General features: G+C 43.1%; 1 protein-coding gene across 7 annotated transcripts in view; it reads right to left on the bottom strand.

The window, feature by feature from the left end:
* Positions 1–1022: 1022 nt before the first annotated feature.
* The window catches only part of DOCK6 (dedicator of cytokinesis 6), a 148611-nt gene continuing 132807 nt past the window's right edge, over positions 1023–16826 (bottom strand). For 6 of the 7 annotated variants that reach the window (XM_056570464.1, XM_056570465.1, XM_056570462.1 and 3 more), the window contains 7 exons: positions 5680–5805; positions 5298–5387; positions 4969–5205; positions 4698–4841; positions 4152–4258; positions 2396–2563; positions 1023–1388 (listed from right to left, as the gene is read on the bottom strand). In XM_056570464.1, the coding sequence (XP_056426439.1) occupies positions 1346–1388; positions 2396–2563; positions 4152–4258; positions 4698–4841; positions 4969–5205; positions 5298–5387; positions 5680–5805 (915 nt within the window). In that variant the 3' untranslated portion in view covers positions 1023–1345. The remainder of the gene's footprint in view (positions 1389–2395; positions 2564–4151; positions 4259–4697; positions 4842–4968; positions 5206–5297; positions 5388–5679; positions 5806–16826) is intronic. The other variant, XM_056570469.1, reaches the window with a different exon arrangement.

Below are 16826 nucleotides of genomic sequence, written 5' to 3'. Positions count from 1 at the left end.
ATGAACAGCAGCCTCTGTAGCAAATCAGTAGACGCAGACTCCATAACGATAGAATAAATACGTGTTATTTACGAGACTTTTATTACAAAAATAGCCCATACACTGGCAATGACATCATATACACAACAGTGAGTGACAACTGGCGATAGATAGACGACGCTGCACAACAGCAGGACAGAGACATAGGAGGGGATAGGATAAAGATCAGGCGACCAATCAGATGCTGGCTTTTATTTCCTAATATAAAATATGACAACTGGAATCTGATTGGGCGCCATGGGCAATGCCCCCCCAGTGTCCTCCTATATTACAACAGACCCAGTGTGGACGACATGGATTACAAGGTGGGGGGGGGGGGGGTACAATAGACACACAATGGCGCTTATTACAAAACTAGTGCAAGAAAACAGAGCAACCAATAAGATGGTTACAAAAACAGAGCTCCTATTGGTTGCCATAGGCAATTTTTAATTTTTAATTTTTTTTTTAGTGTTTTTATTTTTTTTTATTTTTTTGTATAAATAAGGCCCAGTGACGCCAGGTACGTGCCACTTTCTATTAGTTTTATTTTTGGTTGTCCGTTTTTGGTTCCCTTGGGTGCCATCACTCCTCATAGGGACTAGAGCAACGCCATTACAATGCCTATCCAAAATAGCTATCGGCACCACTAAGCCTGGCCCGTAAACTGGTGCCTGTGGGCCAAAGCTTCCCTGAGACCGGGCGCGAGTGTGGACTGGACACTCAGATTTTCTTAGGTAATTCTGTCCAGGGGTGTAAAGTCTTTAAGAGGAAGAGGAAGGGCGGGAGAGGCAGTGCATGGAGGGAATGATGGAGGCCTATAAACCTGACTGCTCAGTATATCTGTATCCCTTCTACATAGGGCACGTCATCTTTTTCAGTGGTCTGCAAACTGTGGCCCTCCAGATGTTGCCAAACTACAACTCCCAGCATGCCCGGACAGCCGTTGGCTGTCCGGGCATGCTAGGAGTTGTAGTTTTGCAACATCTGGAGGGCCACAGTTTGCAGACCACTGTCTTACTATATCTAACCTATGTCCCTTATTATTCTCTCGCTCTACTCTATCATCCCCCCCCCCCCTGGCCTCCATAGTTTTACTTCATAGCAATGGTTCTTTGCTAACTTCTCACCTTAGATCCAGCCAAAATTTCCCATTTCATCTCCTCCCTCCCTGTCCACACGCAGATCTATAGGCGATAACAACAATGTAAACATTTTGGAGATAAGAAAATACGGTCTTGGCGTCACCATAGACAGTAAGAGATCACTAGTGCCCTCTAGAGGGGTGTCTGGAAATCCGTAAGTCCATACAGCGCTCCTGGGGAGCTTAGGCATCAATTCTGCGCAGACTTGTTCGTGTCAGAGAGTCCCTAAAATAAGAGCAGATACACATTATAAAAAATAAAAAAATTTAATAAATACATAGAGAGCTAAAACGATTATATATATATATTTATCTCTATCTATTATCTATATATCTCTCTATTATATATTTATATCTATATATCTAATTTATATATCTATAATACATATATATAGATATATTATAGATATAAAGCTAGTGAGATATAAATATCTTTTATATACCGTATCTATGATATATCTATATATCTCTATATCTATATCTATTTTTTTGCACTGGAATAACGGAATTGCCTCCACATTTTTTCACAAATTTGTGTGCTGCTGTTTACTGTATTCCTTTATATATATATATATATATATATATATATATATATATATATATATATATATATAATCTATAATATCTCTATATCTATAATATCTCTCTCTTTCTCGCTCTCTCTATATATCTCTATATTTATCTATATCTATAATATATCTATATCTATCTATATCTCTATTTATCTATATCTATTATATATCTATATATCTATCTATATATCTCTATATCTAGAATATATCTATCCATTTCTATCTATAATAATATATCTACCGTATATATATATATGTATATATATATATATATATATATATATATATATCTATATCCATAATATATCTATCTATCTATCTATCTATATATATATATATAGATATCTATAATATATCTATCTCTATATCTACAATATATCTATCTATATCTTTCTATATATATCTAGAATATATCTATATCTATCTATATCTCTATTTATCTATATCTATTATATATCTATCTATATATATATCTCTATATCTAGAATATATCTATCCATTTCTATCTATAATATATCTATATCTATCTATATTGTTCTATATATCTATAATATAACATATCTATATCTCTCTTTATTTATCTATAATATATCTATCTATCTATATCTCTCTCTTTATTTATCTATATCTATAATCTATCTATCTATCTATCTGGGTATACCTGGCACTTGTATGAGGAAGCAGATCATTGTATAGCTGAGGGATCTTCCGAGATGTTAGGGGGGTAAGCGCTTCCTTGAGTCGCTGGTAGTTCCTCTCCAGTTCCCGGTGGTATTCCCTCTGATCAGCTCCGATAAGAGTCTTGTTTTTCCGTAAGGCATCTTCACACCTAAAAATGGGCAAAAATACATCACTCCCAAGTAGGTGATGCCCCCCATGGCACCTTTGACCGCGTGTCAGATAGGAAACATACTTTGGGGTCCTAAAACACAGAGCCCCTGCATAATGATTTTCTTCTGCGTGTAGTCACTTTCTTCTATGTGTGACGTTCTTTATGTCTTCTTTATCCACCTCTGTCCCAGTTATTACCCCAGTACTACTAATTGCCTCAATGAAGTCCATTTCAGGCTCCACCAGTCTCCCTCCATCTCCATCATAACCGTCTACCACCATTGTAGCCATCTTCAGGCTTTTCTAGTTGTCTGCCCTTCCACCCCCAGGGTTTTTACCAGTACCCTTGATTATGATCCTTTGTGGTCTTCTACCCCATCATTACAGACCACGCAGGTCGGCCTTCTCCATTGTGACCTTCTTTGGGCTTACACCATCCCTCTTCAACAATGTGACTCTTTCTGTGCCCAGCCGGTCTCCCACACTTTCAATAAGGACAGATTTGGGGCCCTAAGTTTTCTACTCCTGATCATCTTCTTTGGGCTCCTCTAGTCTACACTCCCATCTTCCGCTCTTCTAAGGTTCATCTTTGCACTCTCTTTGGCCGACATTTATCATTGTCTTTAGACAGTTTTTTTGTGTCTAGAAAAGGCGCAAAAAAGGTGCAAGCAGGGTTGATTTGCGCCTTTTGGTTTACACATTGCTGATAATTTCGGCAATACACATGATATGGAAGGGTTTTATGAACTGCGCCTTTTTGTGAAAAGGCACAAAAAAGGCACAAAGCCACTGAAAAGTCTCTAAAACTACACCAGTCCAGACTTAGCTTAGCTTTTTGGTGAATGTAAAGAGAGAAATTTCAGAAAATGTGACCTGCACAAAATGTATCAAATGCTCCGTGACAAATTAATAAATGTGATGCTCCCACATATTACAGCACACAAAAAAAATGCTTCACTTACACCTACAATGATAAATGCTTCACTTACACCTACAATGATAAATGCCTCACTTACACCTACAATGATAAATGCTTCACTTACACCTACAATGATAAATGCTTCACTTACACCTACAATGATAAATGCTTCACTTACACCTACAATGATAAATGCTTCACTTACACCTACAATGATAAATGCTTCACTTACACCTACAATGATAAATGCTTCACTTACACCTACAATGATAAATGCTTCACTTACATCTACAATGATAAATGCTTCACTTACACCTACAATGATAAATGCTTCACTTACACCTACAATGATAAATGCTTCACTTACACCTACAATGAAAAATGCTTCACTTACATCTACAATGATAAATGCTTCACTTACACCTACAATGATAAATGCTTCACTTACATCTACAATGAAAAATGCTTCACTTACACCTACAATGATAAATGCTTCACTTACACCTACAATGATAAATGCTTCACTTACGCCTACAATGATAAATGCTTCACTTACACCTACAATGATAAATGCTTCACTTACACCTACAATGATAAATGCCGGCCTTTATATTCACTCCTCTAATCTGGTTTTCCTGGGGCGCCGTCTCTTTCACTCTGTCCTTACCTCTTGGTGAAGTCCCTGAAGCAAAGTCGGAGCTTGTTGTGTAGTCTGTAAAGACGAGGATCTTCAGGTATCTCCGACAGAAACACTTGAGCCACCTCCAAGGGTCCCTGAAAGGAGAAGTCCTTCACTATTGAAATCTCTTTTAACAAGGTCACTTATACAAGTCTTGCAACCTTCAAACAAGTAATGCCGTCCACTCTGCACCAACAACCTTCAATGCACACCTGCGCAATCGAACCCGCCGGTCCCGCCCCGGCTTCACAAAGGAAATCCAAAAAGAAAAGATGTCCGGCGCTGGAGATGCACTTAAAACTTGCTTTATTGCTTGACAGGAGTCACAGTACAGGTAAGGAACGTCAGACGCGTTTCGTAGACTGTCTACGATTAAGCACCTGTGAGTGCGAAACCCGTCAGACGTTCCTTACTTGTACTGTGACTCCTGTCAAGCAATGAAGCAAGTTTTAAGTGCATCTCCAGCGCTGGACATCTTTTCTTTTTAGGCTTGCAACCTTCTAACATTCACAATGAAGCTTCATCTCCGGATACCTGGTTAACGGTTGTCCCTACGCAGCCCTGAAGCACCATCTGCAGCATCTTGGCATCAGCCGGGTCTTGGTGGGTGGCGAATGCCAGCTCCTGTGTCTTCTTCTGCATATCTTCAATCGCAACTTCAACTGGTATTAATACCACCTAAAAAGACAAAACCGACCTCTTATGTCTACCAGGAAGATGACTCCTCTTCAGACACTGAACTCCATAAAGACCCTACACCATGGCGACAGATGTCCTGTTCACCCCTCCCAGCCATCATTCTTACCTCTTCCCGATGTAGGACGTTGACCCGAGTCTTGATGTAGGGAAATGCATGTGATGTGGTCAGCACGGTCTTGCGTTTGTACTGTTCATGTAGATCCCCATGAGCCCGGCCATCGAGCGTGAACGGTGTACAGAAGAGGAAGGTGCGGAGGTTGTAGTTCTTATCAAAGTACGTGACCCTGTCCTTAAGTTCGTAAGTGTCAAAATACGGCTCCACGTAGGTGATCTGGATAAATGCCTGATGTGGAAAAATGTTCTTATCATTCATGTAAAACTACAACTCCCAGCATGTCCTGGTCAATACTGCAAAATAGACATCATTTTTCTTACCTTGTTAGGGTCAAGTTTTGTTTTGTCCACATGATTGGAGTCCTTCACAACCTGGACCATCCCTTCTCCAAACTGCTCGGTGTAAAATTCCTAAAAGCACCAGAAGTTACTGTAGATTAGTGTTTCCTAACCAGGGTGCCTCCAGCTGTTGCAAAACTACAACTCCCAGCATGCCCGGACAGCCTTCGGCTGTCCGGGCATGCTGGGAGTTGTAGTTTTGCAGCAGCTGGAGGCACCCTGGTTGAGAAACACCACTGTAGGTCATAGGCGGACATGATGTAGAGCAGCCGGCACACACATCACATCACACTCAGGAGAAGATATATACACACAGGCTCTATATACACAGACACCTCGGAAAGGGTCACCCCCTAACCCATACCTCCAAACGGTGGGAGATCTCCGCCAGTTTGGTGATGGACGGTTCTTTATATACAAACTCTTGCTCGTCCAGGTCACCAAATTTAGAACCATAAAATCCTACACGGAAATATGTTCCAAACATCCGCTGTGAATCTGCACAGAAAGAGACTGAGTTAAAAGGGCATGTCCACAGTATACAGATGTCCACAGTATACAGATGTCCACAGTATACAGATGTCCACAGTATACAGATGTCCACAGTATACAGATGTCCACAGTATACAGATGTCCACAGTATACAGATGTCCACAGTATACAGATGTCCACAGTATACAGATGTCCACAGTATACAGATGTCCACAGTATACAGATGTCCACAGTATACAGATGTCCACAGTATACAGATGTCCACAGTATACAGATGTCCACAGTATACAGATGTCCACAGTATACAGATGTCCACAGTATACAGATGTCCACAGTATACAGATGTCCACAGTATACAGATGTCCACAGTATACAGATGTCCACAGTATACAGATGTCCACAGTATACAGATGTCCACAGTATACAGATGTCCACAGTATACAGATGTCCACAGTATACAGATGTCCACAGTATACAGATGTCCACAGTATACAGATGTCCACAGTATACAGATGTCCACAGTATACAGATGTCCACAGTATACAGATGTCCACAGTATACAGATGTCCACAGTATACAGATGTCCACAGTATATAGATGTCCACAGTATACAGATGTCCACAGTATACAGATGTCCACAGTATACAGATGTCCACAGTATATAGATGTCCACAGTATACAGATGTCCACAGTATACAGATGTCCACAGTATACAGATGTCCACAGTATACAGATGTCCACAGTATACAGATGTCCACAGTATATAGATGTCCACAGTATACAGATGTCCACAGTATACAGATGTCCACAGTATATAGATGTACAAAGGTGATTTACTGTATAAATGACTTATCCTGTATTATACTCCAGAGCTGTACTCACTATTCTGCTGGTGGGGTCACTGTGTACATACATTACATTACTTATTCTGTACTGATCCTGAGTTATATCCTGTATTATACTCCAGAGCTGTACTCACTATTCTGCTGGTGAGGTCACTGTGTACATACATTACATTACTTATCCTGTACTGATCCTGATTTATATCCTGTATTATACTCCAGAGCTGTACTCACTATTCTGCTGGTGAGGTCACTGTGTACATACATTACATTACTTATCCTGTACTGATCCTGAGTTATATCCTGTATTATACTCCAGAGCTGTACTCACTATTCTGCTGGTGAGATCACTGTGTACATACATTACATTACTTATCCTGTACTGATCCTGAGTTATATCCTGTATCATACTCCAGAGCTGTACTCACTATTCTGCTGGTGAGGTCACTGTGTACATACATTACATTACTCATCCTGTACTGATCCTGAGTTATATCCTGTATTATACTCCAGAGCTGTACTCACTATTCTGCTGGTGAGGTCACTGTGTACATACATTACATTACTTATTCTGTACTGATCCTGAGTTATATCCTGTATTATACCCCAGAGCTGTACTCACTATTCTGCTGGTGGGGTCACTGTGTACATACATTACTTATCCTGTACTGATCCTGAGTTATATCCTGTATTATACTCCAGAGCTGTACTCACTATTCTGCTGGTGAGGTCACTGTGTACATACATTACATTACTTATCCTGTACTGATCCTGAGTTATATCCTGTATTATACCCCAGAGCTGTACTCACTATTCTGCTGGTGAGGTCACTGTGTACATACATTACATTACTTATCCTGTACTGATCCTGAGTTATATCCTGTATTATACTCCAGAGCTGTACTCACTATTCTGCTGGTGAGGTCACTGTGTACATACATTACATTACTTATCCTGTACTGATCCTGAGTTATATCCTGTATTATACTCCAGAGCTGTACTCACTATTCTGCTGGTGAGGTCACTGTGTACATACATTACATTACTTATCCTGTACTGATCCTGAGTTATATATCAGACAGGAGGCTCATATCTTGCATTAACCTTTCTTTTTAATGCCCATAGCAGAAAATTACAGAGAATTTACTTCATAACATTAGAAAAATTTATTAAAACTACATCTCCCAGCAGCCCCTGGAATCCCCTCCCCTGGGGCGGAGACCCTATATAAGGGGCTGGCTGGATCTCCTCTTCCTCTTTCTTTCTGCTCATGGCAGCTGGTTAAGTATATAATTTTTCTTTGATATTTCTCTGTTTTGTGCCAGGTCTGCGGGCATTTGGGGACCCCCATTCAGTGTCCCTGTCTTCCCGTTTTTTCCTGGTTCAGTTCATTTTCTAATATATGTATTGTATATATATATTTAGTTTCTATTATATTTTATATATATATTTTATATTCTTGGTATTTTCTTCTTCATTAATTCTTATTTTGCTTACTGCGCCGCATCTTCACGGCGTTTCCTTCACCCCTTTTACTCTTTGCTCTCTCTTTCTAGCGCTGAGGTAATTTTCCCTATTTCCTCAGGCGCCATTTTTACCTGATTGTTCGCGCCGTCTTCCTCGGCTTCCTCCCGCCACTCGCATCCTTTTCGCGGGCTCAGCGTCAGGGAGGCGTGTCTGAGTGACGCGTTTTGCGACGCGCCTCCTGTTTCTGTTATGCGCCCAATCAGAGGAGCTTACAGACGTAGTCTCGCGAGACTACGGCTGTAAACCCTGTTTGCTGAGATCCTCCTCCTCTCACCGGCGCCAGTGTGGAGCGAGCGGTGAAAGGAGCGACAGCAGCTTAGTTATTGTCCGGTTTGCAGGTTAGCTATTAGGTGTTATCACCCTTGACTACTCCTTAGAAGGGCCCAGTGATATATATTAGGTACACTATACTGGTGTATCTTTCCTCTTAGCATCTGCTCTGCGGCATTAGGTTAACCCTTTATAGTGACTGATTATCAGTCAGGCTACTTGTAGCCAGTAGTGTGTTATACATGGATTGTAAAATGACTGGAGAAACTTCCACACAGATGGATGAGACCGTGGACATTGAAGCTTCACAGATAATGTCTGCTTCACAAATCCAAGCATTAATTTCTAAGTCCATCCAAGCAGCTCTAGCTGCCCATGTACGTTCTGACCCCTCTATACCCTCTGCCTCTAATGAGATCTCAGGCAGGGGTAAGGTAACTCATAAAAGGAAGCACATGAACGTACATTCCGACTCCCCGGCAGGGGAAGTTTATAATATGTCCCAGGCAGAACCCGACCCGGTCTGCCGCACCCCGCATCCAAAAGTTCACTCTCGACCCTTGGGCCCCAAGGAGAACTACAAAGGGCTGAAATCCGCCAGGCGGACCAAACCAGACTCGTTCAATACGTCTAATGACGAATCCTCGAGCGAGTCCGGCGAGTCTGACGTGGCTCAGGCCACAGACTCTGAGGAGGAGGATGCGGGGATTCAGGCGGAGTATTCTGATACCGCACCAGATATGCCCAGCGAGGCAATCCTAGATGCTCAGGGTCAACCCCTGTTTAATCCCGATGAAATCACACACCCGCGCTCAGGGGACTGGGCTCCGTTGCCACACGTGGCACAATACATTGAACACTGGATTAGGCGACCTTTAGACCGCACTAACCGCAACAAACTAAGGGCGGAATGCCCTAGACCATGTGTGACCAAGAAAGTGGCCACTACCCCAGAAATAGACCCGGTCCTCCTTAAATACTTGACCCGGGCGGGGAAATATTCAAAGAAGGGGATCGAAAGATCTTTCAAATTAATCCAGGATCGCATACTAGATATGCTGGGACCGCTTACCAAAATTTTAAATTTATCTGAACAAGCAGCTGCGGCTGCCCAGCCAGTGGATCTCACACAATTGAGGGGTTGGGCCCAGCGTGCGATTTGCATGCTGGGCAGTGCCAACACGGCGTGTTCAGTTGAACGTCGTCGTTCTATACTGATGAAACTAGAACCCCAGCTCAGCCACTTAGCTGAAAATGAACCCGGCCCTTCCGCTGACGGTCTCCTCTTTGGAGAAGACCTAATTAAAAACATTAATAAAGTGGTCAGTTTGTTCTCCAGCCTGGATAAGGCGCAGACGTCATTAAAGAAAGCGGGCCAACCAACCAAGATTTTTGGCAGGGCCGGTAGAGGCAGAGGCCGATCTACCGGCCGCTCAGCCCCTTATAGGCCCTATGTTAGAGCTGCGCACCAACAGTTTGCTCCCGCTCAACAGCAATATACTATGCCTGTGGCCCAACCGGCCCCTTTCTTCCCCCCGCGAGGACGCCCCTGGAGGGGACGTGGAGGTCGCGGATTTCCTAGATCTCGGCCATCGACCGGTGAGTATACGTTCTCTTTCCATTCCACACACAATAGTGGGGGGCAGACTGATGTATTTTACCCACGCCTGGTCCATGATTACGGCAGACGCGTGGGTCCTCAATACGGTAGCAGGATACCGGATAGAGTTCCAATCTCTTCCTGTGCTGAATTTCATACCTCAACCCATTCGGTTTTCAGCGCAAAATATAGAACTCATAGACAACGAGCTTCAGGAGCTCTTATGCAAACAGGCGGTTGTAGAGGTAGACCCCTTGTCACCCGGATTTATAAGCAACATCTTCTTGGTAAAGAAGAAGGATGGCGGTTATCGTCCAGTGATAAATCTAAGAGATTTAAACCAACACGTATTATATCGTCACTTCAAGATGGAAGGTATCCATCTGCTGCGCGACCTTCTCTGGCCAGGAGACTGGTTGGTGAAGATCGACTTGAAGGACGCATATCTCACCGTCCCCATTCACCTATCCTCCCAACATTTCCTACGGTTTCGGTGGGGGGACCGAATGTGGCAATTCACCTGCCTACCATTCGGATTATCATCGGCCCCTTGGTGTTTCACCAAGTTGCTGAAACCGGTAGTGGCGGCTCTCCGGAGCAGGGGTGTCCGGCCTATCATCTATCTGGACGACCTGCTGATCATGGCACGCTCCAGAACACAAGCCCTGCGGCACAGCCAATGGGCGGTTTCCTTAATGGAGAACTTAGGATTCCTCATCAATCACAAGAAGTCTGTGCTGACTCCCTCGCAGGAGATGGAATTCCTAGGTTTCCTAGTGGATACCAAACGTGCCATCCTGCTGTTACCAAAAGCCAAACTAGCTCTGATTCGGAAAGAAATCAGAGCGACTTTGCGCAAGACCCGGGTATCTCTAAGGATGATTGCACGCATAGTCGGCCTGTTATCGGCCTCTATTCAAGCGATCTTCCCAGCTCCACTCCATTATCGGGCCCTTCAACGGCTCAAGACCCTCCATCTTCACCAGGGCCTCCGATATGCGGACGAGATTACCCTTTGTCCGGAAGCAGTGGAGGAATTGCAATGGTGGCTGCATCACGCTGTCGAATGGAACGGCAGAACTATCTTCAATTCCTGTCCAGACGTCATAATAGAGTCCGATGCGAGCCGACAAGGTTGGGGAGCTCGTTGCGGCCAGGATACTACAGGAGGGGGATGGTCCGCAGAGGAGTCTCTCCTCCACATCAATGCCCTAGAACTCTTGGCAGCGTTCTTCGCTATCAGGAGTTTTCTCCCTCTCACTGCCAATTGTTGCGTACTTTTACGCATGGACAATGTGGCTGCGGTTCAATATGTCAACCGCCTTGGGGGTACGAGGTCCAGAGTGCTGGCGGACATCGCGTCCGAGTTCTGGAACTTCTGTCTTTCCTGGGACATCACTCCGGTTGCGGAATATCTTCCCGGTGTATCCAATGTCGTGGCGGACTGGAATTCTCGTTATTTGAAGGATTCCAGCGATTGGATGTTAGACCGTTCTACCTTCCGAACGTTGAGGGAGCTTTGGGGTCCATTACACACGGACCTCTTCGCATCCCGTCTCAATCGACAATTGCCTCGTTTTTTCAGCTGGAGGCCGGATCCAGAAGCATCTGCTGTCGATGCTTTCCGCCAAGTATGGTCCCGGGGAACACACTATGCATTTCCCCCATTCAATATGATTTCCAGGCTCCTTCTCCAGATACTGAGTCAGAAGGCGACGGTGGTGTTGATCACCCCTTGGTGGCCAACTCAACCGTGGTTTCCCCTTCTGTTGGGGATGACAATCGACTATCCTCGGTTGCTTCCTCAATCGCCTCTCCTTCTCACGAACCCGACCAGGGGTCCTCACCCGTTGGTGTTGGAGGGCAACCTTCCACTCCTTGCGTGGTTGGTTTCGGGGTCCCGGAAGCTGGTAGTGACCTTTCACAATCGGCTAGAGACCTCCTCGCCTTGGCCTGGGCCCCAGGGACTAGATCGGCATACAGATCAGCCTGGGCTTTGTGGGTTCGTTGGTGTGATCAACGGCAAATTAATGCCGTTCATGCACCTGTGTCAGAGATTGTGAATTATTTGGCGGATTCTTTTGAATCTGGGAAATCATATAGTTCTATCAACGTATACAGATCCGCCATATCGGCATATCATTGCCCGATGGACGCTTTACCAGTAGGCAAACATCCTTTGGTATGTAGGCTCTTGCGGGGTGTTAAGTTCAAACGCCCTCCACGTCCTAGATACCAATCTACTTGGGATGTCTCCAGTGTGTTGGAATTATTCTCCTCCTGGGAGGATAATGTCGCTCTCTCTTTAAAACTTTTATCTTTCAAAATATCTACTCTTTTATGTTTAGTGTCCATAAAACGAGTATCTGACGTTAAAGCTTTAGATATTTCCAGGCGACAGTTTTCGCCGGAAGGAGTACGTTTTTCGGTGGTTCGCAGAACTAAGACAGGAATTCAATCCGTCTTTTACCCCTTTTTCCCGGACCACCCACGATTGTGTGTAGTACGCTGTCTACAAGAGTACGAAGCGAGAACCGCGTCTTTGCGATCGGAAGATCACAATCAATTATTGATATCTTATGTCAGACCGCATCTTCCAGTAGCCTCGGCCACTTTGGCCAGATGGGTGCGGTCAGCCATGGAGTTGGCTGGGATTGATGTCTCTCTGTTTGGAGCCCACTCTTCCAGGGGGGCTATGGCCACCAAGGTAGTTACTTCAGGGGGTTCGCTTACGGACCTTTTGTTAGCTGCCGATTGGTCGTCTGAGACGACTTTTCGACAGTTCTATTTTCGGCCCCAGGAACACGTTTCTGTGTCTGTCCTCTGAACGTGTATGTTCGCATGTTTTCTGATTAATCTTGTTTAGCTTTAAACTTGCAAGATATGAGCCTCCTGTCTGATATATAAATCGGGATTTTCCTAGCTACCATGACGGAAAATCTAAGTTATATGAAGACAGGAGGCGAGTATCTTCCCTCCCTTCCCAACCCTGTTACGGTGTGTTTCTCGTTTCAGGATATTGAAGAGCGGATCCTGCATCTACGCAGCAGAGATATTGAAGAACGAGACTTCCTTCTACACAGAAGAATCTGAGGAGACCCTGAGTTACAGTGGTTATGCTTTTCTGTTCCAGTTCGAACACAGTTCACGGAGGCTCAGTTGGCCCTGACGACCAGGTTCCAGTTGAAACACAGTTGCTGGGGGCCCAGTTGGCCCTGTCGTCTAGTTCCGGAGATGGAATTTGTTTGCCGTCGGAGTGTATCCGGGGTATCAAGATGTCGTGCGCTGTTCCGAAGTTCGCACGAAAGAAAGAGGAAGAGGAGATCCAGCCAGCCCCTTATATAGGGTCTCCGCCCCAGGGGAGGGGATTCCAGGGGCTGCTGGGAGATGTAGTTTTAATAAATTTTTCTAATGTTATGAAATAAATTCTCTGTAATTTTCTGCTATGGGCATTAAAAAGAAAGGTTAATGCAAGATACTCGCCTCCTGTCTTCATATAACTTAGATTTTCCGTCATGGTAGCTAGGAAAATCCCGATTTATATCCTGTATTATACTCCAGAGCTGCACTCACTATTCTGCTGGTGAGGTCACTGTGTACATACATTACATTACTTATCCTGTACTGATCCTGATTATATCCTGTATTATACTCCAGAGCTGTACTCACTATTCTGCTGGTGAGGTCACTGTGTACATACATTACATTACTTATCCTGTACTGATCCTGAGTTATATCCTGTATTATACTCCAGAGCTGTACTCACTATTCTGCTGGTGAGGTCACTGTGTATATATACACATTACATTACTTATCCTGTACTGATCCTGAGATATATCCTGTATTATACTCCAGAGCTGTACTCACTATTCTGCTGGTGAGGTCACTGTGTACATATATTACATTACTTATCCTGTACTGATCCTGAGTTATATCCTGTATTATACTCCAGAGCTGTACTCACTATTCTGCTGGTGAGATCATTGTGTACATACATTACATTACTTATCCTGTACTGATCCTGAGTTATATCCTGTAATATACTCCAGAGCTGTACTAACTATTCTGCTGGTGAGGTCACTGTGTACATACATTACATTACTTATCCTGTACTGACCCTGAGTTATATCCTGTATTATACTCCAGAGCTGTACTCACTATTCTGCTGGTGAGGTCACTGTGTACATACATAACATTACTTATCCTGTACTGATCCTGAGTTATATCCTGTATTATACCCTAGAGCTGTACTCACTATTCTGCTGGTGGGGTCACTGTGTACATACATTACATTACTTATCCTGTACTGATGTTGAGTTGTATTATACTCCAGAACTGCACTCACTATACTGCTGGTGGAGACACTATGTACATACATTACATCACTGATCCTGTACGTCTAATTGGTACAGTCCTCCATGCAATATACATGTTGGTACAACCCAAGATGGTGGTTCAGTAGTATGAATAGATTTCTCTTACCAAAAGTTCCAGATCCCGCCGGACAGATCAATGTGAGGTGAAAGAAATATAGGAGGGAAAAAATAAAATAAAGAGACAAAATTAAACGCAAAACAACTGATGATGTGTAATGAAGGTTGGAGACACCATGATGTCATAGAGCAGCGTTTTTCAATCAGTGGACCTCCAGCTGTTGCAAAACTACAACTCCCAGCATGCCAGGACAGCCGAAGGCTGTCCGGGCATGCTGGTGGTTGTAGTTTTGCCACAGCTGGAGGCACCCTGATTAGGAAACACTGTCAGAGGTACACTAGTGTCTCAGTCATCTCTCAGATATGGCAGGAATATCATCACAACCTGTTCATATACAAATGTGGAGGAACCCCCTGGGGTCATCAGACAGGGTCCGCTCGATAGCCCCGTATAGGTTTACACTAGGAAAGCAGCGTCAGATGTTACCAAGTGTGGCTAGCTCCAACATGAACCCATCACTTACATGCCATGCAGAAGACGCCTGTGGGGCTGAGCAGATAACAGCAGTTTTATTAGTAATATCCATTGCTGGGAAAGCTGGGTGACAGCCAATATGGCCGCCAAATTTTCCCAGATTGAATGATAAACAAATATCAACAATACGGGTGGGGAAATTAATGACAAAGTGCTAGACAACTACGAGGTTTAGGAGCCTTCCTGGTGACAACTCATGTGGCCAATAGACGAGAAGGTATACCAAATGGATAGAACTATAAACTAAATAGAATTAATAAATATAAATATATATATATATATATATAAAAAATATATATATATAAAAATATAAATAATATATATATAAAAATATAAATAATATATATATAAAAATATAAATAATATATATATAAAAATATAAATAATATATATATAATATATAATATATATATATATATAAAAAATACTTATTTATATATATATATATATATACACATATAAATATATATTTAAGGCTGGAGAGAATATTCTACAGGGGGTCGTACAGGTTTAGAAAACATGGCTACCTTCTTCCAAACACAGCGCCACACCTGTTTACAGGTTGCGTATGGTGTTACAGCTCAGCCCCATTCAAAGCAGGGCTGCAACACTAGACACAGCTCATGATTCTGTAAAAAGCTGCCATGTTTTATGATTTTTATTTATTTACTTACATTTATTTATTTATATGCATTTATTATAATTTTTTTATTTATTGATATTTAATTAAAAAAATATATATATATATAACTTTTTTAATTAAAAATATAAATAAATATATATTGATAATAAATAAATATAAATAAATAAAAAAACATGGCTGCTATATACCCCTTTACATAGTTCGGCCCATGACGCCATGGATTACAAGAGGTTTGTGCAGCTGAGAACAATGATCAGCAGTGATCTACGGTGTAATGCAGGTTCAAATTTCCTTGCAGTGCCCCCACAGGGGGAAGTGATGCGTTACACATCAATGGGTTGTAGGGTCCATGGTCCTGCAAAGCTAGAGGTGCTCTTTGCAGCCTCTCTTTCTGTTATAACTATGAATATTTAGCTCAGAATTTCACCAAGGAAATTAAACTTGCAGCAGCCTCCTATAGATCTTAATAGGAGGCTGCTGCTCAGTTGACATGGAAGTTTGGTATTGGAACAGTCGGCGAGGAATTTGATTCCACCGACAGAATGAACTTTCGTAAGAATCCGCCTGAAAAAGCCCATTAGTCAATAGAACTTAGAATTTTAGTGGTTAATTCTGGCAGAGGGGATTCCTGGCGGCACAGATCCACTGAGAAAATTCAGCGCGGAAATTCTTCACAGTATTTCCTCAGTGTGAACATACCCATAGACAAACCTGAATATCGGTTCAACCCACAAGATGGCTGCTCATGCCAGGCATATATGATGGGCACACGTAGGCAGAAATGTTGGTGATGTTATTGTGTGAGTGCCGTATGTTTACATCCATGAATATACAAAGTGCATACATGCACAGTATACAGAATACAATATCACACACAACATGCTATACAAAGGCGTGTGCGCCTCATCCACAGAGACCCGTGAAGACTCATGTGATGTGCACACATACAAAGCCAGACGCTGTTCTTCATCTACTCGGCTCTAGTTATGCAGTAGGACTCAGCTGGTCGGATTTGGCTCCGGTGCCCGGCAGTGGGATGGGAATGTTACCCCCCTATGCTACAGGCTGCACATGTGGTCCATGTCTGTCATCCGGAGGGGCGAGGTGCCCAGTGGGTCAATACTTGTTTCCTATTGCATAAGTAGATCCTGGGGCGGTGAGCGTTAGCT

Source organism: Hyla sarda, chromosome 4 (assembly GCF_029499605.1).
Source record: "Hyla sarda isolate aHylSar1 chromosome 4, aHylSar1.hap1, whole genome shotgun sequence".
Lineage (NCBI taxonomy): Eukaryota > Metazoa > Chordata > Amphibia > Anura > Hylidae > Hyla > Hyla sarda.
Note: the sequence above shows the minus strand (reverse complement) of the source record. Positions and strands in the feature narration are given on the sequence as shown.